Below are 27,259 nucleotides of genomic sequence, written 5' to 3' on the forward strand. Positions count from 1 at the left end.
TGGTTAATCCGCTGGCACACCCTCTTCTCAACCTTTCGTTGAGTTCGGGAGAGGTGCCGCCAGCATGGAAGCAGGCAATGGTCATCCCGTTGCTTAAAAAGCCGGGACTTGACCCAAAAGCCCCAGCCAATTACAGGCCAATTTCGCTGCTGCCGGCTCTTGTAAAAATTCTTGGAAAAGCACGTTCAGTCGGTGCTCTCCAATTTTCTGGAGTCTCATGAGATCTTACACGACTCCCAGTCAGGCTTCCGTTCAAACCGCAGCACCGAGACCGCGCTCCTGGAGGTTTCGGAAACCGTGAAAGGGGTGCTGGATTCCGGGGGCAAAGTCATGCTGGTGTTGTTGGACTTGTCGGCGGCTTTTGACACCGTCCCCCATGAGGGCCTGCTCGCAAGACTCTTTGAGATTGGCCTGCGGGGGACGGTGCTCAAATGGTTTTCTTCCTTCTTGGCCGGCCGCCGGCAAACGATCTGGACATCATCTGACACCGCTGTAATGCCGCCATTGGGAGTCGGGGTCCCTCAGGGCTCTATATTGAGCCCGACCCTCTTTAATATCTATATGACCCCTTTGGCGGCGGTGGCGGAGTCATTTGGTGCCCGGATCGTGTCGTATGCCGACGACACCCAGCTCCTCTTCTCATGTGAGAGGGGTGCTGACTTTGACGGGGAGAGTATCCAGAATTGCCTTGGGGCTGTGTTCGCATGGTTCCAACTGCACAGCCTCAAGTGCAATTCCGATAAATCGGAGGTACTCTTCTTCGGGTGCGATACGAAGCCCAGTTGGCAGGCCTGGTGGCCCATCGACATGTTCCCTCCGTCCGGTTCTTCTCCCATGGCTAAAAACTTGGGGGTTAAGATGGACAAGGGGCTGACGATGAAAGCCCAGATCCTAGGGGTAACCGGCACCTGCTTCGGCCTGCTAAAAATGTTGCGGAAGTTTCTGCCTCTCTTGTCCGAGGAGCACAAGAGGCTGACGGTGCAGGCCCTGATAGGCTCCAGGTTGGATTATGCCAACAGTCTGTACTTGGGCCTGCCAGAGTATTTGCTGCAGCGGCTTCAAGTTGCACAGAATGCGGCGGCCAGGGCCATCTTTGGCCTAAGTAGACGCACCAGCGCCTCTGGGTTGCTGGTGACGCTACACTGGCTACCCATCCGCAAACGGATTGCCTTTAAGGCTCTGACCTTGGCCTATAAAGCTCTCCATGCTGTGGGTGCTAAACATCTTCAAAAGAGACTTACTTTTTACCACCCCACTCGCTCGCTGAGGTCGGAATCTCTACTTCTTGCGGCTGTTCCGCGCGTGAAGAGGGCTCGCCTAGGGGGCCGCTCCTTCAGTCTGCTGGCTCCACAGTTGTGGAATTCATTACCGCTCCCTCTGCGGGGGGCGATTACTCTTCTTGATTTTAGAAGAGGCCTTAAAACCTGGTTGTTTCCTCAATAGGTCTGCCAGTAGCTCCTTTTTTCTGTTGACTTCTTAACTGTTTTATCTGTGTTGTGTTATTCTGAAAGCGTTATTCCTGAAACCTGTTCACCTTACCTAAAGCGCCGGGATACTCTTTTTGAGTGACCGTTGCGCTATACAAAAAAATAAATAACATAACATAACATAACATAACATATGTTTCTCTGAAGAATTGGCTACCGCCTCTGCTCTGACACCTTTTGTGAGAAACAATGCCTTCATAAGTGGGCTATTTCCCAATCATGTTGTGCTGAGATTCATCCAGTGATGACCACATCTTCCATGACATTGTACCCATTGGTGATAAAAGGGGTCCACTTATGGAACTCAAATTTGCATATGCCTTTCTCCATACAGCCAGCACTATATGTACAGTGGCAGTTGCGACATATGAAAACTGATGGGGCGGTGAAGGGGGCATGGGTTAAAAGGAAAGCACAAGACGTGCAGTGCGGAGGGGAGTTTAATAATAATGTTTTTAAAAAGAACACTTGCCTGACGCTGCCGGTTGCCTCCTTCTTTGCACCTCGGTGTTCTTCTTCCTTCTTCCTTGTCCCAGCAGGCATTGGGGCACCATCACAGACTCTCTGTGCAATCCTTTTGCTCCTCGCATGCTATTAGAGCAGCGCTGGGATTGGCCAGAGCGGGCTGGTTTATGTATTAAGTACAATTAAATTCTTGGTCTCCCATCCTCGGGTAATATTCTATCACTCAACACATACTCAACGCATTTTGACCAAGGTAAACATGATGGTTGACAATGTCACTCATAGACTTTGCTTAGACAGAAAGGTGGACTTGTTCACACTCTATTACAGATGTTCAGAGATGTAAGCATCACATATACAACATATATAAGACAAATGGGAAGACTAGTATCTTTATAACATTCCGTTTCTTAATCATGGTGAATGTTGGACTGCTGAAAATGTTAAGGGATGAGAGTGCACCTATTTCTATGGACCAACCAATAGTGCAGGTGTTCTGGTTACAGCCGTACATCATGATCTCATTGGAATGGGTATAGATGATTTTTAAGTCCTTTTTTGTTTAGCACCAAAGCAAGCTCAGGGTATGAAGTGTGAAAAAATGGGTGGTGTGGTCTGATATTAACATTGTAATTACATTTACTGATGTTACATTATTGTGTTTCCGAGCAGATTGGGACAGCATGTTAGTGCATGCTTCAAGCTCATATCATCCAGCATGTGTGCATGGATCATACTCCGTCCATGTACACTCACTGTAGGTATTTGGGTTGCACATTAGGAGTATCCAGGCACATATTATTGAAAGCCCACTCTCAGTACGGGCACAGACCTACTCTGCACTTCCCTTTAATGGCCGCTGTAAATGCATGCTCTTCTGCATCCCCTCTGTCTCTCAATTAGCCCTGCTGTTCCTAGCTCTCCATCCTGTACCTTCTCATGTCATGTATGTACATCTTCATTCATTGTGTTGTGAACACAATCCTTCCGTTGCTCCACCATTTTTGCATCCTTTTATCTGCACTTCCTTCATACTTAGTTTCTTTCTTCCCTTCTTCCCTTCTTCATTCCTTCATGAATCATCATCTTTTTTCTTACCACCTTCTCTTCATTAATCCACTTCCTTCGGCTGTGTACCCTCATTCACAGTTTCTCCATTTCTGTTCTCTCATGTTTTCATTTTTTCCTATCTTTGCTTCTTCCCCTCTCTAAAATTCCGTGCCAGAATTAGGAATGGAAAGCAGCCAAATTCAGCTGCTCAAGGAGGGGGCAACAGCACAGAGGCCAAGAGCACCACACCAACCTGCAACACAAACAAGACCAGGGCTAGATCAGTGTTTCGAATTGAAGCAGTGTAATGTTATCTCCACCCTTACACGTCACAGAAGTGTAATATTTATGTGCACTTAGCATCGTATACTTTGTGTGTACTACTCCTATTAATGTAGAATGAAGCATTAAATATACTGATAGTGTATTCACTAAAGAAAAAAATGTATATGCATATATATCTATATATATGTGTGTTGGTGTGTATGTTTTAATACCTTCATATAATGTTACAATGTGTAGTTCTCATTCCTATTTACACTTGTGCATTTTGAGCAATATTGCTTTAACTAAAATTTCAGCTTATGAACTCATGTATTTGTAAGGTTGGAGTGGAGGTCACGGAGTTTCACTCCTTGGAGTTCTGTAGAGTTGGTGCAATACTATGCCAAATTCTTCGGATTTCCATGAATGGGCGGGGTATTGCTCAGCCACTGCTAATGTAGTCCCCTAGGCTGCTGAGAGTCTTTGGGGGCCAAGAATGGCTATTGTTGCCACAAGTAAGTCCACCACAGAGGGATTGCTGAGCCTTCATCGGAGGCCCCACCTCCTTTCTCAACCACTCTGCAAAGAGACCTCCTAGTGCATTATGGATTGGGGGATGAAGGCTGCTGAGGTTCGTTGGGAGCCAAGAACCCCTATTGTTGTGACAAGTAACTCCCCCACAGTGGAAAATTGCTGATACGTCATTGGAGGCCATGCCCCGTTTCTCTACCACTCTGCAGAGGGGAGTCCTGGCACACTACTGGTTGAGGGATGAAGTCCTCTTGGCTGCTGAGAGTTGTTGAAGGCCAAGAACCTCAATTGTTGCGACAAGCTAGTCCCCCACAGCATGATTGCTGAGACGTCATTGGAGGCCTGCCCCCATTCTCAACCACTCTACAAAGGGGTATCCTCGTGCATACTGGTAGGGGGATGCAGTTTCCTTAGCTGCTGATAGTCATTGGGGGCCAAGAACCCCTACTGTTGCGACAAGTACATCCCCTCATTGGGATTGCTGAGTCATTGTTGGAGGCCCGCCCCCTTTCTCAACCACTATGCAAAGGGGCCTCTTAGTGGACTCCTGGTTGGGGAATGAAGTCCCCTTGGCTGCTGAGGGTTGTTGGAGACCAAGAATCCCTATTCTTGCATCAAGTAAGTCCCCCACATCGGAATTGCTGAGACATCGTCAGAGGCCCCACCCACTTTCTTATCCACTCTGCAAACGGGCCTCCTGGTACACTACTGGCTGGGAGATGAAGTCCCCTTGGATGCTGCGCATTGCCCAGCTGCTCACGAGGGCCCATCAAGTCTCACTGCTCTCTCCGCATGCTCAAAATAACATGACGAGCATGTCAACAGAATGAAAAATTCTGCTCCGTTGCAGAGTTTATCGGTCACTCTGTGTTCACAGCAGAATGTGGAGTTGCCAAAATCTGCTAACTATGTAAGCGGAGCATTATTTTATCCCCAGGCCAGGTATTTGCCTAATAAGGTTTGGATTTATTCTATAATCGTTGGTGCACATATAATCACAGTTTACCACCTGCTACACGTAGTTGGATAGCAAGTCGCTAATGGTAAGGGCTCCCCAGGGGACCCCTTCTCTTTGTGAATGGTAGCAAAACTGCTTTTTTAGAGCATGCAGTGGTCTCACTGACCACTGCCTGACCTTAAAAAATTAACAGTTGTGTTTCATTTTCCTTTTTGAAACACATCCCATTTTCCTTAAGGAAAACAGCCTGTATTTTAAAAGAAAGTTGCTTTATAAAAAAGCAAACACAGACATGGCAGTTGGCTGTCGCCACCACCCCAGGGTTATTGCCCATTCCCAAAGAGTCACAAAGTGCAACCTGCCTCATGAATATTAAAGAGGCAGGTTGTGACCCCATTGGTAATCCCTAAATGTTTCTCAGACACATTTATGCATTTAATTTTTTGGCTCGCTAATTGCAAGTGACGAGAAAATTGACAATTTGCAATTTGCAAGATGAAATGGTTGTACATGTGGCCCTTGGTCTTTAATATTTAACCTTCAATGTGAAATTTTTGCTTGCGCTTCAGTGTTTTTTCTTTTGCGATGTCTTCACATGATCTCTTAGTCAGTGGAACACACGTGTTTTAGTGATACTGTGGTCTAGGTGTAGAATCTTTGACAAGAATGAGAGGTACCAGCGAACTAAGAAAGAATTCCCTTTCACGTTGAATCAGTAGCCGGGAGACATCTAAGGTTGTCCTGACGTTCAGACTGTAGGAGGGGAAAACTGGGTGATATGGAATTCTCAAAGTTATGTGGATTTAATTGGTGTTCAGACTTTAGTCTTAAGAGCAGATACCCTTTGGACTGATAGGTTTAGACCTCTGGGTTCATATTTGTATAGTGTGGCTTTATGCTATACTGTGCCTCATTTTGGAGCGCTTTTACCGAAGTCCCCACTATGCTAACACCTTCCTGCTCTCCCTGATTTAACTAGGTTATTCTAGAGGTGTGGATACTGCAGTCACCAAGAACACCGAATTAGCGAATGCCCTGCCCTGCCCAGGACCGCATATGCTCCAATTGCGGCAACAGCAACCATTTTGCCTCAATATGCCGTACCAAATTCAAGTAGAGGGGCACCCGGGAGGAAAACAGCCAACAAAGGCAGTATATCAGCTATCCCTGACAAACATGGCGCAGACAGACACCACCAAAACCATGCCATGACAAAAATGATGGGTGGACTCATCTCCCGAAGAAGAGGAGGGAGAGACATTGCTAATCTCATTTCCAAAAGGGCTCAAACATCACAGAAGGACACAGCCCACATGCGTCATCCGCATCACTGGGTTCAAAGTCAAAGCCGCCATCCAAAGCCATTACTAACCCCCTCACACACCAAGATTTTTGCATATGGGAGCCAGTCACCCTTGCCCCTCTGAGGACGCATGACAGTAAAAGTACAATCCAATTACCAAGAAGTCACTGCATCATTCCACATCATTGACAAGGAAGCTGACACACTAGCAGGGAGACATCCCGCGAAAGACTTGTGCCTAGTGTCCTTTTGCCAGGAATGTGAAATCACACCAGATCGATGACATCCTTGCACAATTCCTCAAGCTGTTCAATGGGCTAGTATGCCTCAAATCGCCACCAGTCAAGCAACATATCGACACCACCTCACAGCAGTGGAGTTATGTAATTGCTGTGTCCCCTTCCAGCTCCGACCCCTAGTGAAGGGAGAGCTTGCCCAGCTGGAGAAGCAGGTGTTGATTGAAAAAGTGTTGGGCCAACACCGTGGGTGTCCTCAATGGCGATAGTAGAGAAAATAAAACAACCCGGAAAAATACGCTTATGCATCAACATGCGGCTCTCGAACCGCGATATCAAACGCGAGTGTCACATATCGCCTACCATTGATGACATCATAGCGGGTTTAAACAGTTTGCTGTGGTTCTCAAATTTGGATCTGAACACTGGGTATCACCAGCTACTCCTAGCTAAGGAAAGCATATTTATCACTACTTTCAGCACACACCTGGGGCGGCGCTGATACAAGCGACTGAACTTCAATATGTCCTCAGCCGCCAAGGTTTTCCAAAATGCAATACGTGAGACATTATCCACACTTCCTGGGCTTTTGAATGTCAGTAACAGCATTGTCATTTATTCAAAAACGGAGGCCATACACTACTAACACCTCATGCTACACTACACGCTGCACAAGGAAAAGTACTTATTCTTTCAGCCATCAGTCAAATTCTTCGGCTGTGTATTTAATGAAGATGGAATTCGAGACAAACCCCGGAAATCACAGGCCATCAAGCAAGCATTCGCACCGAACCCCATCCCGGAGGTTGCCTGCTTTCTCGGCAGGGCCAGCTACTGTGGCAGATTTATTTCAAGGCTTGTGACACTCACAGAACCTTTGAGAGCCTTAATAAAGGTGGATGACAAGTGGGTATGGGGCTAAAGAAAATATGATGCATTTCAGAAGATCAAAGATGCTCTTCTCGATGATGTCACTATGGCATACGGTCTGTCGAGGGGCAGTGAGTCAATGATGACACTGGACACCCTCCAGTCAGGGTGTGTTTCACACCTAATACTCTGGGTGTGTGAGGCTCTCTAAGTTCCGACTAGGGAACCCTTCCAGTCACGGTACTGGCAATACCAACTCCTTTCTCCACGCTGTCACACTTTCCCTGGGGAACTTTGTATTCTGCTGCTAGCTATACTTTGATCCAAACATGCCCATCAAACGTCTGGTTGATGCCAGCTTCATGGGGCTCAGGGCAGTACTCACTCAAGAACGTGAACCTGGCAGGTGGGAGACACTGGCATTTGACAGCAAGGCATTGATACAGACTGAAGCACTATATGCCCAGATCGAGAGAGAGGCTTTGGCAATCAAGTGGGAATGTGGGCGTGTGGACACTTCCATTTATATCTGAGCGGCCTGCCATTCAAGGTCATCACAGACCACCAGTGTCTTCTCCTGCTATTCCACTGGTCTGCTCCAAATCCACCACCATAAATTGAGAGGTGAGCCATCCATTTATTTAAAATTTGAGGAGCAAACTCACCTGCGGCTGCTTTGGTACTCTTAAAGCTCTCTGCAAATTTTTTCCTCTGCTCCCCAGAACGGCCAGAGAAACAGTGGCAAGAGCCCTCATTCTCTCTCGCCTTGACTACGCTAATGCCTTGTTCATCGGCATCCCGGCATATCTGACTAACCGCCTTCAGATAATTCAAAATGCGGCTGCCAGACTCCTTTTTAACATCTCATGGAAGACTAGCGTCCACCACATCTGCGCAGTCTGCACTGGCTTCCAGTTACTCAACGGATTATGTTTAAGACCCTCACTTTTGCTCACAGAGCCATTTACGATCAGGGCCCACTTTACCTGAGGAAACGTTTTTCTCTGTATCTAACAACCCGCTCCCTCCGGTCTGCCACTAAATATCGGCTGGTTATTTCACGTTTCAAACAAACCCGCCTTGGTGCCGTGAAAGCAGCGGTTGCCTGGAATACTTTACCTCTGGCCCTTCGCGCCAATCAGAACTTCAATCTCTTTAAAAAGGCACTCAAGACCCATCTCTTTAAAATGACGCTTTAAATCTCTCTCCACCATCTATAATATCTGCCTCTCCACATCTCCTTCCTCGCGCCAGGATACTCCAGAGTAATTGCGCGTGCTACAAAACCACCCATAACATAACATTCACAGCTCTATGGGATGGAGGTACTATACCGACTGGGATAGGAGAATCCTGCTGATTTTCTCTCTCGTCACCCAACTCCGCTGGACGGCAATGCTGCTGCTGAGAACACCTATGCTGTTGAAGGCTATGTCAACCTAGTCTCACAAGCGGCATTCCCCTGAGCTCTAAACCTGGAAGACATTGAAGAAGCTGCGAGAGCAGATCCTGTCCTAGTAGGGGTTAAAACTGTCCACAAAGGCACATGACAAGACTTCCTACAAGCTCACCTCTGCCCATCCGGACCGCGGCCAGTGCCAGTCATGCTGCCCATTTCTCTACTGCGAGCAATGTTGCTCGGTCTAGAGATCAATTATTAATGCTGAACAAAAAGGCTTGTGCCAGTAGGACCTGGAACAGCCAGCTATGAGTTCCTCTGTAACTCCTGCCCCTTTACTCTAGGGAGTGGGGAGGGGAGGGCAAATGATAGTTCAACCTTACAAATGTCCACCTTGAAACACCCTCAAACTAAGGGCACCCACATAAGGCCTACTTGAACAACTGTAGATCCCTCACCAATCATGTAGAGGACAAGTGGCGCGTGCTGAAGCCCAACTCATGGGACCTAATGTTTCTCACTGAAACATGGCTCAAGGAGAGCACTAATCCTGATTTTATTCTGGAGGTGCCCGCAGGTTTCTGGATGACTTGTGCCAATAGAGGAGGCAACAAGATTGGAGGTGGTGTGGCTATCATTTTGAGTGATGATGGAAAATGTCCTGCAGAAGGGTAGGTCATATAGGGATCAGGGTGCATGGTCCTTTTGCGTCAGAGTCTTGCCCTCCCTTTCGGTGACTGGGATTCTGACATACAGTTTCCCCGACACTCCAGCCTGCCATCTGCAGAGTTCTGCGACATTGTCACTGACCTCTTATTGAAGCACTCTAGTTTCACTGTCCTAGGTGACTTCGATGTGAAAAATGCACTAAAGTTGCTCAGCTGGCTGAAACCCTCTATGGCCTTAACCTCACGCAAAGAGTCACTGCCCCCCAACTCACGTAGCGGGCCACATGCCGGATCTTATATTCTTCAACGACCCTTATATTGCTGTAGAGGCCCTGACACCACTGACCTTGACCGATCACCTATTAATACCTTTCAGATGGAACACCTTGATAGTAGTTCCAAGTCTATTCTGGGGAAAAGGACAAACTGGAGGAAGGTCACAAGTGATTCTGTGATACCTATGCTGCAAAATGCCCCCCTTCAGCTGACAGGGAATCCTAGCGAATGTATATCCAGCTTCAGTAGCTGGGTTACCAATGCCTTCGATAGAGTGGCCCCTCTTAGAACTGTGACTTCCTCTAGGAAAAACCTTAGGCTCCTTGGTTCTCTATGGAACTACGGGCGGAGAAACATTTATGTAAGAAAGTGGAGCACTCCTGGCGACTATCATATGACCCTGTGGCCAAAAGATCATATAGAGAGGCTCTAAAAAAGTTCCATAAACTTAAGCGTAACACTATGCGGGACTACTTTGCTAACAAAATTAAATTGGCAGACTACTCTGCTAAAGAACTATTCAAAATTGTCCAATGCTTCACTAAACTTGCGGCACGTGATAGTACAGTGACTCCCTTCCCTACCCTCTGCGCTGACCTGTTGGACTTCCTTTAGGATAAGGTCCAACTAATTTACTCCACCTTCCCCACTAATTTGTCTTTCTTTTCGCAAAATCCTATCCTGGACTGTCATGATTCTTGGTCTGAATTCTGCCCAATACCACTTGATGTGTCTGTCAAGGAACTGTATAAATGTAAATCTGGCTCCCGGGAGAATTACTGGCCCCTGTCTTAATGCACCCCTGAAACAGATCTGGAAATCTTTCCTGAGTACTGGGATCTATCCAGCGGTATGGCAACAAGCCTTCGTACTGCCAATCCTCAAGAAACCAGATGCTGATCCAGCAGAATATAAAAACTTTAGAACCATCTCTTCCGCCGGCTCCAGCTAAAGTCTTTGAGCAGGAAGTCTAGAGACAACTCTATGAATTCTTGGAATTTAATAATCAGTTCTGTGACTCTCTATCTGCCTTTAGAGCGGGATATAGTATGTAAACTGCACTCTTGAAAGTGGTGGAAAGCATTGGTGAGACTGCGAATTTGGGCAAAGCAGCAATGCTAGTGCTGCTAGACCTGTCAGCAGCTTTCAACAGTGTGGCCCATCCAATTCTCCTAGAGCGACTTAAACATCTGGGAATACTGGGTACTACTCTGTCCTGGCTCCAGTGTTTCCTGGAGAACCGCTCTCAAAGAGTATTTCTACACCCCAATGTCTCCTCCCAGAAGCCTCTTGTATGTGGGGTTCCACAGTGTTCGGCACTGAGCCCCCTACTCTTCAATGGCTACCTCACCCCGCTTGTGACCTTGCTGGAGACTCTCTGTGTGAAAGTGATCTCCTATGCTGATGACGTCCAGCTGTTGTTCGGATTCAAACAACATTTGGAGGTGGCTTTTGTCAACTTCAGGCAATGCCTGAATAACATCTCGGCATGGATGAGAAAAAAAAATTGCTTAAAGTTGAACACTGAGGAAACTAAATTGCTGTTGTTCAACCAACCGGTCATGCCACCCTCTAAGCTCAGATGGCCATCCCAGCTGAATACTCCTCCGGTTCCAGTGGATTTGGCTAGAAATGTAGAGTTTAAAGTTGATAATGATCTCTCCTTTAAGACCCAGATTCGCCAGATCTCCTCCTCATGCTTCTGGAAGCTGCGCGTCTTCATGAGATTCCTCAATATCCTCCCGACAGACTGCAGGAGGACTGTGGTCCATGCCTTGGTCCCATCATGACTGGACTATTCCAATAGTCTTTACTTAAGTCTACCAGACTATTTTGTCCATAGGCTGCAAACGGTTAAAATACTACAGCTAGACTGATCAGAAATGTGCCAGTCTGCCATTGTATCTCACCCCATCTGCGGAGTCTTCACTCGCTGCCTTTCAGTAGGACAGTCAAATTTAAGGTACTTACAGAGTCACCAGGAGTGAGGGCCCGGCCTATCTGAGATGCAGATTGCAAAATTACCAACAAGATCGGGTCCTGAGATGAGACTATTTGGAACTGCTCACAATTCTGTGTTTCTGTAAGAGCAGGATAGGTGGCCGAGCATTTGCGGTTAGAATTGCTAGGCTCTGGAATGCCATTCCTCTTCACCTCCATATGACGGAGCCAGAACCAGCCTTTAGGAAAGCTTTGAAAACCTGTCTCTTTAACCGTACATAGCTCCTCTCTGTGTGCCTTCTAGTGTGAATCAGCTACCTTAGCGCTGGGACACCTAAGTTAGAGGTAGCTGCGCGCTTTATAAAGCTTAAAATAAATAAATAAATGACTTGCCCAATCAATACATAGAGCGGTTGGCAAAGATGTGGAGGGCCCAAGAAGAATTTAGTCGCAAGGTAGAACCCTACTGTGATGGCCTGCAGTAATTCCAGCTGCTCTCCAATGGCACGTGACACTGCTAGCACACGGAAGACTTCAAGGCACCATAAAAATGAAGTTCTGCATGAGAGTAAATGTGTGGTTTACAGTACTTGAAGAAGTTGTTTGACAATGCAAATCATGCCAGCTGACCAGTTCACCTGAGGGGCTAGCACCAATCATTACTGAGGATCTAAGCACTGTGCCCTGGTCCAGGCTGAATCTTGATTTTGGGAGCCTCCCGGAGGGGAGAGCCACAATGGTAATAGTAGACAGCCACTCTAAGTACCCCATTGTGGAATTAGTTGAGTCAACTGCATTCATGCATGTGGCCCCCATCCTTGAAAAAACCTTTGCCACTTTCGGATTACCCACAGAAATCATTATGGACCACAGTCCGTCCTTCCATGGCACAGAGTTCAGAGACCTCCTTGAACAACTAGGGATCCACCAATGCCGCATCACCCATCAATGTCCTCCGGCCGATGGCGAGGCTGGAAGATATATGCGAACATTGAACAAGTCTCTCCAAATCACAGTAGCCGAACAGGACAACCCTGAATGCTACCTCCAGCTATTCCTCCGAGAGTACCGGGGAACACCTCATTGCACCACTCAGCAAGCATGATGTTCAATGGACCCCACCAAGACACCATCCCGGTATATCCGGGGCGGGTGCCACCACCTTATGACATCCAAGAAACCCATGCTCTGCACTCACAGAACAACGTCTGTGTGAGCCAAAGAAGAAGAGCAAAGATGCGGTCATTCTTGCCAGAAGATCTCTGCCGGCCATGGTGGAAATTAAGAAACCATATGAACAAGGAGTCTGGACGGTGCAAAGAGTCAAGAGAATGATGATAAAGGTTAAGAAGGGCCATGAGACAATTGCTAGAAACATCTTGTGGTTCAAAAGGGTTAGTGCTGTATCCCAACATATGGATCACCCCACAGCAGTGGAGAAGCCAATTGTCTGGAAACGATTCCCTAGGCTACAGTGGGGACCAGAACCAAGTAGTCTCAAGCAGTATACCAGTCAGTGATACGTGAACTCTCCCTTCACTAAGAAATCTTCAAGCCAAACTCCACACCATTGGTACGATGCAGCAGGATAGCGGTCCTACTTTCCTCACAAACCCTGTATATGCACATAAGGCATCCTCCAGCCGGTCATGGTCAGAGGGGAGATAATAAATCAGCATAGACCGCACCTGGTCATGCTGCCATACCAGCATACTGAGTATGAGTCGATCTGTGGGCCAAGGGAAGTGGGGCTATCATTCTGTTAAGGCATACATCTATGGGACACCCCAACGAAACGTATCTTGCATATCTTTTCCTTGTAGGCGACCCGACAGGAAAGGTCCTGTAAATCCCACTTGTGCACAAAATGTTTAAAATCAAAAATGTGAAATTTCAAAGCTTGACAGAAAGTTACAATTTTTATGGGCAAGTCCAGCTTGAGTACAACTTGACTACCCTATTCTTTATGGTGTTTGTGAGAAATGTACGAAGTTGACTAGAAAAAATGCACTGTCACACATCTCTAATCTCCAGAACATCACCTGATGGCTGTTGTGAGGGAGGAGGGCTTGCGCTTCTTTGTGTTTGCTTGTGGGAATTTTGTTTCAGTAATTGGATTTCTCTGTTGTATTCATGTAATGCTGGATGATGTTACGTTGGTGAGCTTTGTTGGGCCTCACCTTTCAGGTGCAGCTTGAGTTCCAATGGGAGAGTTTGTCAGGATTATCTATGGCGGGCTCTTTTCAAATCTGTTAATCATCTCTGTGCCCCAATGTATCAATTCAAAATGGTTAGTTTCCGGTCACCTTGCCAATGTTTTGATAAATTGTGTGGTATGAGTCCTCTGAGCATTACTAGCAGCTTCATCTCTAAAGGGGCACTCGTGGTTCTATCGCTGTGCATTTTTGTCAATAGTCTATTGTGTGCATGTTTTGTGACCTCTGCATGCTGGTTGATATACCTGGCCCAGCTCTGATCTAAGCCTGACCTGTTACTTCTGCACTTGAACAGCGCCCTGTATGCAAGTTGGCTTGCAACATTTTTATTTATTTTCTATTTATGGAATTTTTGAAAGCGTAAATATGTCCATGGGAACAGAGTGGTGTACGTTTGGTAATCCCCAACCAAAGGATAGCACCCGAGACAATAGTTATATTTATCAGCCAGTTACAAATCACATGGTACTCCGAAGCATAATATAACAAAGAGCGCCCCCAAAAAATGTCAATTGACACACACGTCTTCCTAGTGGTGCGGTACAGTGCCTACAACTCAGTAAGACTAATTCGAGGGTGTAAGGTGGTCTACACTCATGCAAGGCCCTCCACATTAAGTTAAGAATCTGGGGGCATATTACCAACAACTAGCGAAAATTATCGGTAAATAGGCTTAGCAACAATTTTTCTATCGCCAAGCATTGCTGGATTTTATCGCTGAGATAACATGCTATTAGCAACATTTATCTCACAAGCGATAACATTTCCGGCGATAGCTGTGAAATCCGTGAATATCGCTGAGAATACAGCGATATTCACACATTATCGCTAACAGGGTCTTAGCCATTATATCCACCACCCATTGCATATAATGGCTAAGAACTGGTCTGAGCAGGCGTTAGTTTTTGGAGAAATTTGCGCTTAGCACGAATATTTCATCGCTACGCCTGCCTTGCTAATAGGTGATAGCGATGTTAGCGACTGTTTTCAGTCGCTAACAGTTTGGGTACGCCCACTTTGCATGTCATTAGCAATAAATATCGCTATCATGCAAAGTGGGCCCCAGACTGCTCGCTATCGCCTCAAAGCTGTTGCTAACATCAGTTAGCGACAGCTTGCTAATAGGGCGATGTAATTATCGGCGCTTAGCGGCCGAAAACGGCCGCTAAAGCGGCGATGATCTAATATCGCCAGGCTTGGTAATATGCCCCCTGGTTTGTAGTCCTCTTGACCGCTTTCCTGAAAGAGCTAGTTAATGGGTTGGACTGAATCTCTTCCAGTGAAGAGTTCGATGTTCCTGGAGAGGATCCTGAGAATGTGCGGGGTAGGTTTTCTTTTTTATCTTTGTGTTTCCAGCACGAAGGAAATTGCCCTTTCAGATCATGTGCATTCAGAATCCCATGAAGTGTATAGAGTGCAAATTACGACATCTCTGAATTTTAGTTATAATCTCATCTGTGTACAGCAGCAGCAGCCAATAAAGTTGATAATCTATCATGTTCAAGATATGTCTAGAACATTATTGCCCAATATTGCCTTGGTGTCACGTTTGTGATGCAGTGGCAGAGTAAACAATGCACCACATTGCGACACATTTACAACGTGACGCATCTAGGGAGATGCATCATGTTGTAAAGCCCTGCGCCACATTATACCTGCGTCAGGTATAATGTATGTAGGGTGGGCGCTCCGACGCAAGAAAGCCTTGTAAAAGTGACACAGTGAAATCTACAACTGCACCACTTCCACAACGCCACTGCATCAAAACCTTTCGCCTGAAACAGGCGTAAGGAGTGATGCAGCACAAAAGGAATAGGCATTCCTGAGCATTGATGGAGTTGGTCATGCTTGTGACATGACTCCAGCAATGCGCTACCTTTACGCCAACAGATGCGTGAGGCATCTGTCTTTGCTTGTGCCATGGTCGCCGCATTGTAAATGCGATGCATTCATGGTGGCGCAAGGGTTTTTTTGAGTGACGCAAGTAAAGTGACGCCTATCTACTATATGCATAGATGCGTCAGTTTCTTGTAGATCTGCCCTCAAGAATTTAGCAGTTAGATACATTATTGGTGTTTCCTAACTAACTTAGGGGCATATTATCAAGGGGGTTTATCTTTAAAAGCCAAGAAAACGGAGATAAAATTATCTCCCTATTACCTAGCTGTCGCTAACACCAGTTAGCGACAGCTAGTAGGAGATAGCGACCATCTTGGGCTCCGCTTTGCATGTCAGTGATATTTATCACTAATGACATGCAAAGTGGGTGTGCCAAGATGTTAGCGACTGGAAATAGTTGCTAACATCGCTATCTCCTATTACCAACTTTTGGAGATATTCGCGCTAAGCGCGAATATCTCCAGAAGCTAACACCTGCCCCTGAGCAGTTCTTAGCCATGTTATCCAATGGTAGGTGGATAACATGGCTAAGAGCATTAGCTCGGTAATGCATGAATATCGCTGACTTTTCAGCGATATTCATGCATTTCGGCCGATTTTTATCGCTTAGGAGATAAACGTTGATAAAATCGCCGCAGCTCGGCGATAAAACTATCGCCGCTAAACCAACATAGCGATAATTATCGCTAGTTGGTGGTAATATGCCCCTTAGTACCGCAGTAAAGGGTCTGAACTCAGTGACCCAAAACACCCTTTTCAAATGATCGGAGGCCCTGTTTTACAAGGAAGGACGCTCACGGAGGATCAACTGCCCTCTCATAGGTGCCTCAGTGAGCACTGGTATTTACTGCTTTAGGGGCTAATATGGTTGACGTTTAGGGGTGTTTCTTCCCTGATATAGTCCACCAGAAGCTGTTAATTCAAAGGTGGAAGTTGAAATGGCCACATATTTGCACTTGGCAACAGTGAGGAAGTTGCTTTATTACCCAAAAAGCCCACTCACCCGGTACATTGGTTAATCCTAGGTGCATGCAATAATAAAACCTTGCCTGGCAGCAGTCTGGTTACCTTGGTTTATTACTTCTGATTATTTATGTAGTACTTAATAGCACACACTATGAATGTATTTCAAGTTCCTCGAGTTATCATCACATTAAAGCAAACGAAACTTGTTTTACATTGTCAACCTGGATAAAAGAGAAGGATTTCCAACGAGAACTGGGCTTGAACACATTCTGATGATGCAGAATTTGATGACTTTTTGTGTCATAGGATGCAGTGATGGCTGTGCTACATAAGATGCCCGAAAGGACACTGAAAGTGTATCTTCATAAAAGATTCACAACCGCTACTTTATATATCTTGTTTTTTATCCTATGTAGTTTGCAAATTTAGCTTCATAAAAAATTTAAAACTGAAGCATATTTCCTGTTTGTTTTCTTGTGTTTGATCTTTTAGAGGATGACTTTTATGCACAGCGCAGCACTTTGGGCAATTTTCCTGTCTAACCTCGAGAACTCTTTTTCTGGTAAGGCAATTTTGATAATGTTTAACTCTGTTTTTCCGTGCAAGGTCTTGAAAAGTATAACAATAACTGAGCCTCATTAAGAGCTGCCCATTATTTGTTGCAGGTATACAGGGGGAGCGGGGCAGAATTTCAGGTTCTGGCAGGTATCCCCTACTAAAATAGTGGGCATTACCAGTTCTTAACCACGTATTGCGAATTAACATGTGGACCTGGGAATAAGGGGCCCTTTTTCGCATGTCATTCCTAATGCCCAATAACGGACCTTTACTGCTTTCTGCGGGTGGTAATTAGCAGTAGACAGAATGCTACAGGCCATGGAGAGGGGGTGAGGTTTGGGTGAACATCAGGGTTTTTAGGCGTAGGCCACAGCAGTGCTGGGCGATGCTGATAAGAGAGTTTGGTGCAGAGGGGACAGAGGAAATGTTCGCATATAGGGGGGTTCCATCGCAAATAGTTTCTAGGAGGCGAAGAATGCTGGCCTCCAAATCAAGATGCTTTTCTCTGGAGGGGAGGGGAGTGTGTGTGTGTGTATGTGTGTGTATGTGGTTCATACAACAGGGCTGACTTTATATTCAGCTGAGTTGTGCCCGCTTACTAGCCTTGCTTGGTGACACGTTGTTACACAATAATAACAACATTACCACTTAAAAAAAAACGCACAACGATCAGTCTGAATGTAGACCCAATATGATTAAGTTAAGTACCCCATTTTAGAAAATCCTATTCTTCTGCGCAAAGGTAGTTTAATGTACAAAAAATGCAAGAAAGGAGAAGGTATACAAAGTAGATCATGTCCAGCAGATTTATAAGCGCTTCACCTGCTTTCAAGCAAGAAGAGTGATCCAGGACCCAGGTGTGAAAACTTAAACCACTGACATTTTGAAAAATATTCTTTACTATTACATCTTTCTCAGTGTGAGGTAATACATTTTCTCCATCGAATAAGGAAGTACTCTATCTCGAGGCAGTATTAATGAACAACTAAAAAAGTGCTGCTAAAATATCCAGACGTCTTTCCAAATCATAGAAAATGTGCCACTCCACAACTGTTGTACAGAATGTAAATAGCAGGGCACTCAAATACTGAAAAATAGCAGTCACTCTTGGTAGCTGTTGTATAATAAATTTGCTACCGATCCTTAGTCGCTACATCAGAAGTTGATGGTGCGACTTGGGGGTTATAATAGTGAAACCTTACGAGGTTTGAGTTTCCATTGATGTCCTGAGGTGGAGCTGCAGAACTCACAGACCCAGGTTTGCACCATACATCCCGCTCTCGCTACCAAGGTAGTCTCACTTTGAAGTCAATCCCACAATTTTTTCTATTACAACTTGAGGTTTCAGCGTCATCAGACATGCAATATTAGGACAAATTGTTCCACACAGCCAGGCTCTTGCTCTTCAGATCTTTGCCATCTCCCTCTGGCATTTTTACAATACAGGCATTTCGACAGGGGCAGCCCGCATTGTCAGTCATCGTGGAGCCAGGCAGTCAGGTGAAGCTGTGCCATCGATCAGCTCACGCGTTGGCGCGGAGTGGCAATGTGTTTATTCTGATCGGCGCAAAGGCGTCACTGCATAGATATTAATGATTCTGTACAGTGGAAGTTACCTTTCAAGGGCCCAGTACTGGATTGGCACCACTTGGCAGAGCGGGACTCATAGATGGAAGAGTCCATGGAAGAGTCCAAGTGCTGTTGCAAAGTTAAAGGAAGTCTTTGATGGGCCTGAGACTTCTGAACAGGTGACTAGGCAGCAAGCCCTTGAAGTCACTCTCAGTTCAAGTGAGATTGGTCCAGTCCTTGTCCTCAGCAGGGCAAAGATCAGCTGGCAGCGGGGCAGCACAGCAAAGCAGAAAATTAGATATTTCAGAGCAGCAGTCAACCAGAGTGGAAATCCTTATATCACATCAGTCTTTCCTGTCTTGGTAGTGTCAGGGGCCTAGTACTTCTACCCACTTGTGCCTTTGAAATGGGGGTGACTTCAGAGCAGGCCTTTGAAGAGCAAAGGTGCCCCTTTTGTCACAGCCCTTTCTCCAGACAATCAGTAGGGCATACTTAGCCCTTTGTGTGGGAAACAGGACACTGCCCATTCAGTTGTCAGCTCCCACCTTCCTTTTCCAGGAAGAGCTATCATAATTCAGATGAATGCAGTTGAGTTCTCTGTCACACCTTCCCTTTCTATGTTTATGGCTGTCTAGAGGAAATGCACAAAGTGTAGCTGTAACCCACCCCAGACATGTATTGGACAGAGGCTTGAGGCGCACAGAGCAAAGATAATAGCAGATAAATGTCCACTTTCTAAAAGTGGTATGTCTAAAACAGAAATGTTAAATCCAGCTTTACCAGTAAAGGGGAATTATCATTACCATTCCAAATATATAAAACATGATGCATCTACTCCTTTCTAATCAGGAATTACAGCTTAAAGGTGTATTTAGGAATTCCCAATGCTAACCTATGAGAGGAGTAGGCATCGCAGAAGTGAAAAATGAATTTGGTTGTTTATCTCTACTAAGACAGGTACATTTTACCAGTACTTGACCTACCATTTACTTGCACAGCACCCTGCCCTATGGGGCACCTTGGACCTACTTAAGGGGTGACTTATGTGTAATGAAAGGGGAGTTTAAGTTTTGGCCATGGGTTTTAAATGCCAAGTCCAAGTCGAAGTAGCAGTAAACTGTAGACACAGACCCTGCAATAGCTGTCCTGAGATAGGTTGGAGAGGCTACTTTTGTTGTGGCACAAACAGTGCTGCAGTCCCACTAGTTGCAAAAAACACAGTTGATGGACAGAATGTAGAACAATGTCATACATTCACCCCAGTACAAGGATCTGGGCCTAAATCCATCGTTTTTTTGCACTCCACACCACCCTGGGTTAGACACTGGATATATGCAAATCAGCTCTGACCCTGTGCCTCATGGGAACAGTCCAGTCCGAACTACCAAGCCATGTCTTTCCCAGACCGGAATCAAGCATCCAAGGACCGGTTTCTGGCTATCAGCCTTCATCAGCCTGGATAGCTTGACTCCAGTGGTGTGGAGAGCCTGGGACTCACGTCTGAGTATACCCAGCACACTCGGGGTGAAAATTACAAAAAACACAGTTGATGGACAGAATGTAGAACAATGTCATACATTCACCCCAGTACAAGGATCTGGGCCTAAATCCATCGTTTTTTTGCACTCCACACCACCCTGGGTTAGACACTGGCTATATGCAAATCAGCTCTGACCCTGTGCCTCATGGGAACAGTCCAGTCCGAACTACCAAGCCATGTCTTTCCCAGACTGGAATCAAGCATCCAAGGACCGGTTTCTGGCTATCAGCCTTCATCAGCCTGGATAGCTTGACTCCAGTGGTGTGGAGAGCCTGGGACTCACGTCTGAGTATACCCAGCACACGCGGGGTGAAAATTGCAAAAAACACAGTTGATGGACAGAATGTAGAACAATGTCATACATTCACCCCAGTACAAGGATCAGCTCTGAACCTGTGCCTCATGGGAACAGTCCAGTCTGAACTACCACACCACTGAAGTCAAGCTATCCAGGCTGATGAAGGCTGATAGCCAGAAACCGGTCCTTGGATACTTGATTCCGGTCTTGGAAAGACATGGCTTGGTAGTTCGGACTGGACTGTTCCCATGAGGCACAGGGTCAGAGCTGATTTGCATATAGCCAGTGTCTAACCCAGGGTGGTGTGGAGTGCAAAAAAACGATGGATTTAGGCCCAGATCCTTGTACTGGGGTGAATGTATGACATTGTTCTACATTCTGTCCATCAACTGTGTTTTTTGCAGTCCCACTAGTAGCATAACATTTACAGGCCCTGGGTACATGGCATACCACTTTACAAGGGACTTTCAAGTAAACTAATTTTGCCACTTGTGTACACACCAATGTTACCATGTTTAGGGGAGAAGCGCATGCACTTTAACCCTGCTCAGCAGTGGTAAAATGTACTGAGTCCGAAGCCAAGCAACAAGAATCAGAAAAAAGAGGGTAAGCAGGCAAAATGTTTGGGAGAAGACCACCCTAAAGATGACAGATCTAACACTTGGGTAGAGTCGGAAGATGGACCAATAATAGAGTGGCTGGTTTTAGGTGAGTAACCAACAGGCCCAGGTCTCAAAATGTCCGGAGGCCAGTTGTATGGAAGCTAGTCGAAGGCCTGACAAAAAAACTGTTTATTTAGAGCTTCCTAAATTTAACACGGTTAATTTCCTGTCTAAGATGTAATGGGAGTAAGTTTCTTAGTAATGGTCCTTTTGTATGTAGGGACCTTCCACCAAACATTCTGAGATTAAATGAGCGGATTCAGAGTAGTGTCTGGCTTGTGCATGTAGGCGTTTCACCAGATGGTATGGAGCAAATAACTTGGACAAATGTCCAGGCTCCTGCCTTGTAGAGCGTGCTCTGACCTTTACATGAAGCTTCTGATGGACGTTTTGAGCTTATGTGATTTGTTTGTATAGATGAAAGTAATCACAACTATAGTTTTGAGCAGTTTGGAGTATGGCAATTTATTTATTTCGGCAGATCTATGTACAAGTCCTTGCAATAATTAGAGTGAGCAGAACTATGAGGATAAAGGCACTAAAATAAAAGTAACCCTCATTAGCGAACCAGGTAGCTTAAAAAGTTGGCAACATTTGCAAATCAGGCCACTTTTAACTTGTAAAGAGATGCTGTATGGGTATTTTGCATGGTATGGGAGACTGCATGGATGCATGGATTTGAGTTTAGTGAAGGCAACAGTAATCAACATAAAAACCGGCGCACCTGGCCATAAAACAGGCCTGCAACCTGTTAAAAAACTGGTCGACACACTCTGATCTGTCAGACTAGCCCGTCAGGCACTACATGATTGCCCTATAGACCAGTCCGACCATGGGAGCTGTGTGTCATTCACCCACATGTGATATCCAACAGCATTTAGGTAAAGAATCCTGTTGGGAGCATACGCTGTGATTTTGAAAAGTGATTTTGGTCGATCTTAACTAGACAAAGGAGCCAGTCTAAGTTGTTGGGAATGATTGTATAGAAAGGCGGTAAAATGGCTAAGCGTAGTTTTTCTGGAATTATGCAGCAAATAAGTCTTACGAGTATTGAAGCATTGCCATTGTCTGATGAAGTAAACACAGAGAATAGTTTCTTCTGCAGTACATTGAATTACAATGGAAGTTTACGTGATTTAATTGCTGAAATAATTTTTTATTTTAGGAAAAACATATATGTGTGCATTATCTACACTATCATTTAAGAATATTCCAAAGCCTGTTGCTCCATGACAGGAAAAGGAGCAACATCAGGGGCCCAATTAAAAGATGCACCAAACCAGGACAGCTCTCACAAACTGTGTTATCAAGTACTTCAACCTCTCACATCCCCTGCCTCAATAAAGTGCAGAGGATGATGGTTTTCGGTCATTGGCGCTGTCATCAGGAAATCATTGTCAGCTGACCAAATGCTAATAGATAGGGTTCTGGAGAGCTGGTCAGAAAAAGGGTGCCTCTCCAACATCCTTCGCTCTGGTGTCTTGCTGTCTCGGTCTGCCTCGAAAACCCTTTTGCTCCCAGGCAAGGAAAAGTCTCCTGAAAGCTAAAGTTGTTTACAGGCGATACCTGTCAAAATCACCGAGATAACAGTTCTATCAAAATGCAAACATAGCACAGGGCCTTCAGAGTAAATCATAACCATTAGCAAACTGCGTTTATCATTTGCCTCTAACTTAATCAATCAATCATAGCATTTGTAAAGCGCACTACATACCCGTGAGGGTCTCAAGGCGCCAGGAGGGGGGGTGCTGCTACTGTTTGAAGAGCCAGGTCTTGAGGAGTCTCCTGAAGGTTAGAAGGTCTTTGGTCTGCCGTAGGCAGATGGGGAGGGTGTTCCACGTCTTGGAAGCGAGGTGGGAGAATGATCTGCCGCGGCGGTCACTCTTCGGATGCGGGGGATGGTGGCGAGGGCATGGTCTGCAGAGCGGAGCTGGTGGGCGGGGTTGTAGAGGCTGAGTTGTCTGTTGAGGTATGCTGGTCCGGTGTCGTGGAGTGCCTTGTGTGCATGGGTGAAGAGCTTGAAGGTTATCCTCTTGTTGATGGGGAGCCAGTGCAGGTCTTTCAGGTGGGGTGTGATGTGGCTGTGGTGGGGGATGTCGAGGATCAGGTGTGCAGAGGCGTTCTGGATTCGTTGGGAGTCGTTTCAGGAGTTTGGCTGGGGTTCCTGCATAGAGTGCGTTGCCGTAGTCCAGTCTGCTGCTGACAAGGGTCTGGGTGACCATCCTTCTAGTTTCGGTGGGGATCCACTTGAAGATCCTGCAAAGCATGTGGAGGGTGCTGCAGCAGGAGGAGGAGACGGCGTTGAGCTGCTTTCTCATGGAGAGTGTGGAGTCGAGGATGACCCCTAGGTTTTGTGCATGGTTGGTGGGTGTAGGGGGTGCTCCTAGTGCCGTCGGCCAGCAGGAGTCATCCCAGGCCGAGGGGGTGGAGCCGAGGATGAGGACATCCGTCTTGTCCGAGTTCAGCTTCAGTCGGCTGTTCCTCATCCAGTGGGCGATGACCTTTCCTTCGTGGAGGTTGGTTTTGGCGGTGTGGTGGTCCTTGGTGAGCGAGAGGATCAGCTGGGTGTCGTCGGCATAGGAGATGATTTTTAGGTCGTGCTGTCGGGCGACGTGGGCAAGTGGTGCCATGTAGATGTTGAACAACGTTGGGCTGAGAGATGAGCCTTGGGGTACGCTGCAGATGATCTCTGTGGCTTCGGAGCAGAAGGGGGGGAGGCAGACGGATTCCGGCATCGTGGAGGCGTGTTCTTAGTGTGCGGTGGCAGACTGTGTCGAAAGCGGCAGATAGGTCCTGGAGGATGAGGGCCGCGGTTTCTCCGTTGTCGAGCATGTTTCTGATGTCGTCGGTGGCGGCGAAGAGGGCAGTTTCGGTGCTGTGGTTGCAGGGGAACCCTGACTGGGATGGGTCCAGGATGTTGTTTGCTTTGAGGAAGCTGGTCAATTGTTTGTTGATGGCCTTTTCGATGACCTTCGCCGGGAAGGGGAGTAGGGAGATGAGTCAGAAGATCTTGCGGTCCGCCTTGGGTTTCTTTAGTAAGTCGTTAATCTCTGCGTGCTTCCAGCTCTCCGGGAATGTCGCTGTCTCGGAGGAGATGTTGATGGTTTTCCGGAGGTGGGGTGCGATGGTACTGCTGGCTTTGTTGTAGATGTGGTGTGGGCAGGGGTCTTCTGGGGAACTGGAGTGGACGGTGTTCATGATCTTGATGGTGTTGTTGTTGTTGATGTTGGTCCAGGCGCGCAGACTGTTGGTGTGGGTGGTGGTCGTGGGAGCGGGGGGTGGGCTGTTGCAGGGGTGGTGACGGCGTTGAAGGTGTCGTGTATGTCTGTGATCTTGCGATGGAAGGAGGTGGCCAGCAAGTCGCACATGTCTTGTGACGGTGGGATGTCGTTGGTGTTGGAGTTTGGGTTGGAGAATTCCTTCACGATGCTGAAGAGCTCTTTTCTGTTGTGTGCATTGTTGTCTAGGCGCTCTTAGAAGGCAGTCCTTTTAGCAGATCTGATAAGTTGGTGGTGTCAGCGGGTGGCGTTCTAGTGGGCTGTGTAGCTTTCCGGTGTTCTTTCGCGTGTCCAGTTTTTTTTCTAGTTTTCGGCAGGTTTGCTTGGAGGCCTGGAGGTCTTCAGTGAACCAGCTGGCTCTCTTGCTGGTGTGGGTGTTCGGGGGTTTCTTGACCGGGCCGAGGCTGTTTTCGCAGTCGTTGATCCATTGTCTGAGGCTGCAGCATCTGGGTCAGTTGGGTCTCCGGGTGGGTTCTGGGCGAGGGTGCGGTGGTGTATGGTGGGTTTCCGGAAGGTGAAGTGGATGCAGCGGTGGTTGGTCCAGTGGAGTTCGGTGGTGCAGTCGAAGAAGACATAGGTGCTTGCTGAGAAGATGGGGTCAAGCGTGTGGCCGACGGAGTGTATGGGTGCTGTGACGAGTTGTCTGAATCCAAGGTTGCCGAGGTTGTCCATCAGGGTGGGGGAGTTGACGTTGTTGTTGTTCTTGAGGTGGAAGTTCATGTCCCCGAGGAGGATGTAGTCCGTGGAGGCAAGGGCGTGTGTGCTGACGAGGTCGGTGATGGAGTCGCAGAACTGTGGTCGGGGTCTGGGGGGGTCTGTAGATGAGGGTGCCTCTGAGGGTGGTTTGGGGTCGGTGTGGACCACAAAGTGCAGGGTTCGGTGGTGCTAAGTGTGTGATCGGCCGGTGTCGAGATTTTGAGAGTGTTTCTGTGGACGATGGCAATTCCTCTCCTATTACGTTGCTGTGGTCCTTGCGGGTGATCTTGTAGCCTTCTGGGATGGCTATGGCGATGTCAGGTGCCGAGGAGGGGGTCAGACAAGTCTCAGTCAGGAAGGCGACGTCTGGGATGTTGGTGTCGAGTAGGTCCCAGAGTTCGACGGCGTGTTTGCGGGTGGAGCGGGTGTTGAGCAGGATACATCTGAGGAAGTTGGTTCCCATGTTGGGTTGGTTGACGGGCCGGATGCTGGTGAAGCTGCAGTTCCAGCAGGAGAAGGGTCCTTGGGTGCGTTTCGGGCAGCCAGGCAGCAGGTGCGAGATCGTCCGGCTTTGAGTGCGTGGAGAGTGCAGGAGCCGTAGCGGAGGCGGGTGTCGTGGTGTATGTGGCGTCCAGAGTTCCTGTCGCTGGGCGTGGTCCAGGTGCAGACGGACTTGCCTTAGGCGCGCCTTCGGTGCACCTGCGGCGTGGCCGCGCAGGGTCCGGCATATATAGGGAGGTGGGAGGGAGGAGCAGGCGGCAAAAAGCGGAGCACAAGGAGGAGGAAAACAGTGGCACAGAAGGCAAAAAACGGGTCACGAGAGGGGGCAAACTGGCACAGAAGGCAAAAAATGGGTCACAAGGAGGGAGAAAAAAGTGGCACAGAAGGCAAAAAAACAGGGCACAAGGAGGGGGAAAACAGTGGCACAGAAGGCAAAACACGGGCACAAGGAGGGGGAAAACAGTGGCACAGAAGGCAAAAAACGGGGCACAATGAGGGTGAAAACAGTGGCACAGAAGGCAAAAAAACAAGGCACAAACAGGGGGAAAACAGTGGCACAGAAGACAAAAAACGGGGCATGGGGTTGGGTGAAAACAGAGGCACAGAAGGCAAAATACGGGTCACAAGGAGGGGGCAAACAGTGGCATAGAAGGCAAAAAACGGGGCACAAAGAGGGGGAAACAGTGGCACAGAAGGCAAAACACGGGGCACAAGGAGGGGAAAAACAGTGGCACAGAAGGCAAAATACGGTGCACAAGGAGGGGGAAAACAGTGGCACAGAGGGCAAAATACGGGTCACAAGGAGGGGGCAAACAGTGGCAGAGAAGGCAAAAAACGGGGCACAGGAAGGGCGAAAACAGTGGCACAGAAGGCAAAAAAACGGAGCACAAAGAGGGGGCAAACAGTGGCACAGAAGGAAAAAAACGGGGCACAGGAAGGGTGAAAACAGTGGCACAGAAGGCAAAAAACAGAGCACAAAGAGGAGCAAAGAGTGGCACAGAAGGCAAAATACGTGGCACATGGAGGGGGGAAACAGTGGCAGAGAAGGCAAAAAACGGGACACAGGAAGGGTGAAAACAGTGGCACAGAAGGCAAAAAACGGGCACAAGGAGGGGGAAAACAGTGGCACAGAAGGCAAAAAACGGGGCACAATGAGGGGGAAAACAGTGGCACCGAAGGCAAAAAAACAAGGCACAAACAGGGGGAAAACAGTGGCACAGAAGACAAAAAACGGGGCATGGGGTTGGGTGAAAACAGAGGCACAGAAGGCAAAATACGGGTCACAAGGAGGGGGCAAACAGTGGCATAGAAGGCAAAAAACGGGGCACAAAGAGGGGGAAACAGTGGCACAGAAGGCAAAACACGGGGCACAAGGAGGGGAAAAACAGTGGCACAGAAGGCAAAATACGGTGCACAAGGAGGGGGAAAACAGTGGCACAGAGGGCAAAATACGGGTCACAAGGAGGGGGCAAACAGTGGCAGAGAAGGCAAAAAACGGGGCACAGGAAGGGCGAAAACAGTGGCACAGAAGGCAAAAAAACGGAGCACAAAGAGGGGGCAAACAGTGGCACAGAAGGCAAAAAACGGGGCACAGGAAGGGTGAAAACAGTGGCACAGAAGGCAAAAAA

At 47.3% G+C, this 27,259-nt stretch overlaps 1 protein-coding gene across 1 annotated transcript in view; it reads left to right on the plus strand.

Moving 5' to 3' along the window:
* The window catches only part of LOC147702040 (uncharacterized), a 598,885-nt gene that overhangs the window by 422,486 nt on the left and 149,140 nt on the right, over positions 1–27,259 (plus strand). Inside the window, exon 4 of the mRNA XM_086928742.1 lies at positions 17,022–17,091. Coding sequence (XP_086784868.1) covers positions 17,025–17,091 — 67 coding nt within the window. The 5' untranslated portion in view covers positions 17,022–17,024. The remainder of the gene's footprint in view (positions 1–17,021; positions 17,092–27,259) is intronic.

The sequence above is a fragment of the Lissotriton vulgaris genome, chromosome 7, assembly GCF_964263255.1.
Source record: "Lissotriton vulgaris chromosome 7, aLisVul1.2, whole genome shotgun sequence".
Classification (NCBI taxonomy): Eukaryota; Metazoa; Chordata; class Amphibia; order Caudata; family Salamandridae; genus Lissotriton; species Lissotriton vulgaris.